Genomic DNA, 3,090 nt, shown 5'->3' on the forward strand with positions numbered 1-3,090 from the left:
CAGCGGCCCCGGCGCGCTGCAGGGGGAGGTGCGAGGGAGCCGCCCCCGCGGACCGCGCGGTTGCCGAGCTGCGCCCGGCCCACCTTCCGAGTGCAGCCGGCGCCCAGGGCGGGCGCCCACATTCCGTTCGGGTGGAGGGGCTCGGGCGGGGTGGGGGCCTGCGGAGGTGGGGAGAAGGAGAGGACGGGGCTTCGGTAGCTGTCACGGCGTGCAAGACCCTGACATAATGCTTGAGTCCCTGTTAACCACCAGCCCCTCTCCCTCGATTTACCAAATTGTAGAGAGAGAAAGCGAGAAGAGAGAAAACCATTTTGTGAGATGCTGTGGACTAGCGAAATCCAGCCTGCGCTGGTCTGCAGTAGGGGCAAAGAGATCTTAAGTTCATTTGCAAACTACCAACAAACTACTAACGCTGACTGCCTTGCCCTTTGGCGGTCGCCTGTCCCTGATTCTGTTGCCTTTTGGCTGGTGTCTTCAAGCTTTGGTCGGAACCTCTCTCCACACATTGTGGGGACCTCAAGGATTCGTCCTGGAACTCTCTGGTCGCTGGTAATCCCAGTGTGAGCGCTTCCCTCTCCTCGCTGCTGCCCAGAGCCAGCTCTGGCCTCCAGTCACAATCTCGTGTTAGGCCCCCTGGGCCAGAACTTTATTCTTACTCTACAGAGCACAGCCAATTGGATGTTCTGCAATGGTCTCAGGCTTAACCTGTCTCAAATTAAATGCTGTCCATTCCTCCCCCCTCTTTTAAGCCTGCATCACCTCCTGTATCCTCAGTTAAGATTAGAGGCATCAATGTCCTCACTTCCCAAGCTATGCTTCTCCATTGTACCCTCATCTGTCTGCTCTTCTCATCTTACACCTCGTCTTCCTAATCTTGTTACTTCTGCCCCACAAATCTCGCTGATAGGATCGGTTTCTTATCCCTGTTGTCATGTGTATTTCTTACTTGAACAACAAACCTGTCAATTCCACTTCCGTTCTCCACTTCAAGGTCTCCACGGGACCAAATTGTATTCAGAACCAAAACTGTTCATGACAGATTGATGCGTAGATACCTCTGGGGGCCTCGGACAGCTTAAAGGATAAAATTTAATATCTGTAAATTAGGTTAGTAAGTTTTCTTCAACTGCCAAAGTTGCCATAATAAAACACCACAGACTACGTGGCTTAAACAACAGAAATTTATGTTTTCACAATTGTAGAGGTTGAAAGTCTGAGATCAACATGTTGGCAGGATTGTTTTCTCCCAAGGTCTTTCCCCTTAGCTTGTAGATGGTGGTCTTCCTCTAGTGTCTTCACTTGGTCATCTCTTTATATGTGTCTGTGTCCTAATCCCTTCTCATAAGGACATTTGTCAGGTTGGATTAGCACCTATTCTAATGACCTCGCTTTAACTTAATTACCTTAAAACTAAGTAAAGGAAATACCCTTTCTCCAAATACAGTCACATTCTGAGTTGTTGGGGATTAGGACTTCAACATATGAATTTTTAAGGGAGACATAGTTCAGTTCTGTTACGCTTCTGATCTACTTACCTAGCATTGTTTCCCATTTTGTATATCCATCTGAGTAGCATCCTTTGCTGGGTCTCTCTGGGCTCATAACATGCTGGTTTTACTTAGGTAATCATTTCTACCTATCACAGAGTCTGCTGTTTATCTATTTAGTTATCTGTGTTCTTTACTTAATTTTGAGCTTCTTAACGACAGGGCTGGTGGTGGGTCTGCAGAATAGGCCTGGCTCATCGTATCCATCAGTTAATTTCCAAGATATTTCCTGGGCACTGAAATAGGAGCTGGGTATGTGGAGCATAGTATGACATAGCCCCGGCCCTCAAGAGAAGATAGACAAACCACAAATAACTGTCCTGGGTAAGGGTTATGATGCTGCCATCTAAGGAACGTCTAAAGATGCCAATGCTCTGAACAGCACGACCAGTCTATGTAGTCAAGAGATACTTAATAGTCACATGCCACAGGAGACAGGCCTGAGAAGAGAGCTAACAGGTTCTGCTGGAGAATAGATCTAGTGCAGTATTTTAAAATGTGATCAGAAGAACTTGAGCACTACTTGCAGCAAATGTAGCAAATCCATAAGAAAGATATGGATTCTGAATCCTCACTCCAGGATTCCACACCTGAAATTCTGAATCTTAGAGGATCCTAGGGCATCCTAAATTTGAGAAGAACTAATATATCCCAAACTGCTAGGGTTTCATGAAATGTTTTCCCATAGTCCTAGTGCTTCATTATAACCTGTGATGCATCAATATGGAATCCCAGGCCAAGAAGAAAGTTCAATGGTTCCTCAGTCAAAGGAACCGTGTGCTAAATCCAGACCACAGGTTCAAATCCTGCTCTGCCATTTACTACCTGTGGAACCATGGGTAAGTCACTTTACCTCCCTGTGCCTATAAAAATGGGAATACTGATAGTGTTTACCTCACAGTGTTGTTGTGAGGAATACCTGTAAGGCAGGTGGAGCACTGTCTGGCTTGTGGTAAATGCTCAAGCGTAAGCTATTATTAGCTCTTATTTCTCAATTATGATAAATGTTTTCATCTACTACAATAACTCACTTGGAAATTTTTGCCACAACTGGATTATGAGCTTCTTAAGACAGACACTTGCTGCCTAGCACAGAGGATTCTACGACAAATACTTTATTTATTTATTTATTTATTTATTTATTTATTTATTTAACTGTCAAGTTGGTTTCCATATAACACCCAGTGCTCCTCCCAACAAGCACCTTCCTCCATGCCTATCACCCATTTTCCCCTCTCCCCAAATGGCCAGATTTCATTCTTTCTCATTGCCATGTAATACTCCATTGTATATATATACCACATCTTCTTGATCCACTCATCAGATGATGGACATTTAGGCTTTTTCCATGATTTGGCTATTGTTGACAGTGCTGCTATGAACATTCGGGTAGATGTGCCCCTATGTGCACTTCTGTATCCCTTGGATAAATCCCTAGCAGTGCTATTGCTGGGTCATAGGGGAGTTCTATTGATAGTTTTTTGATGCAGCCGCTCTGGAAAACAGTATGGAGGTTGCACCTGTTATTTCTTAAATAACTTTT

The 3,090-nt window shown here is 45.0% G+C and overlaps 1 protein-coding gene across 1 annotated transcript in view; it reads right to left on the minus strand.

Annotated features, from left to right (window-relative positions):
- Positions 1-122, minus strand: part of PKD2 (polycystin 2, transient receptor potential cation channel) — a 55,477-nt gene extending 55,355 nt beyond the window's left edge. The window contains exon 1 of the mRNA XM_029951572.1: positions 18-122. Within this exon, the coding sequence (XP_029807432.1) occupies positions 18-122 (105 nt within the window). The remainder of the gene's footprint in view (positions 1-17) is intronic.
- Positions 123-3,090: the final 2,968 nt, after the last annotated feature.

The sequence above is a fragment of the Suricata suricatta genome, chromosome 1 (genome assembly GCF_006229205.1).
Source record: "Suricata suricatta isolate VVHF042 chromosome 1, meerkat_22Aug2017_6uvM2_HiC, whole genome shotgun sequence".
Lineage (NCBI taxonomy): Eukaryota > Metazoa > Chordata > Mammalia > Carnivora > Herpestidae > Suricata > Suricata suricatta.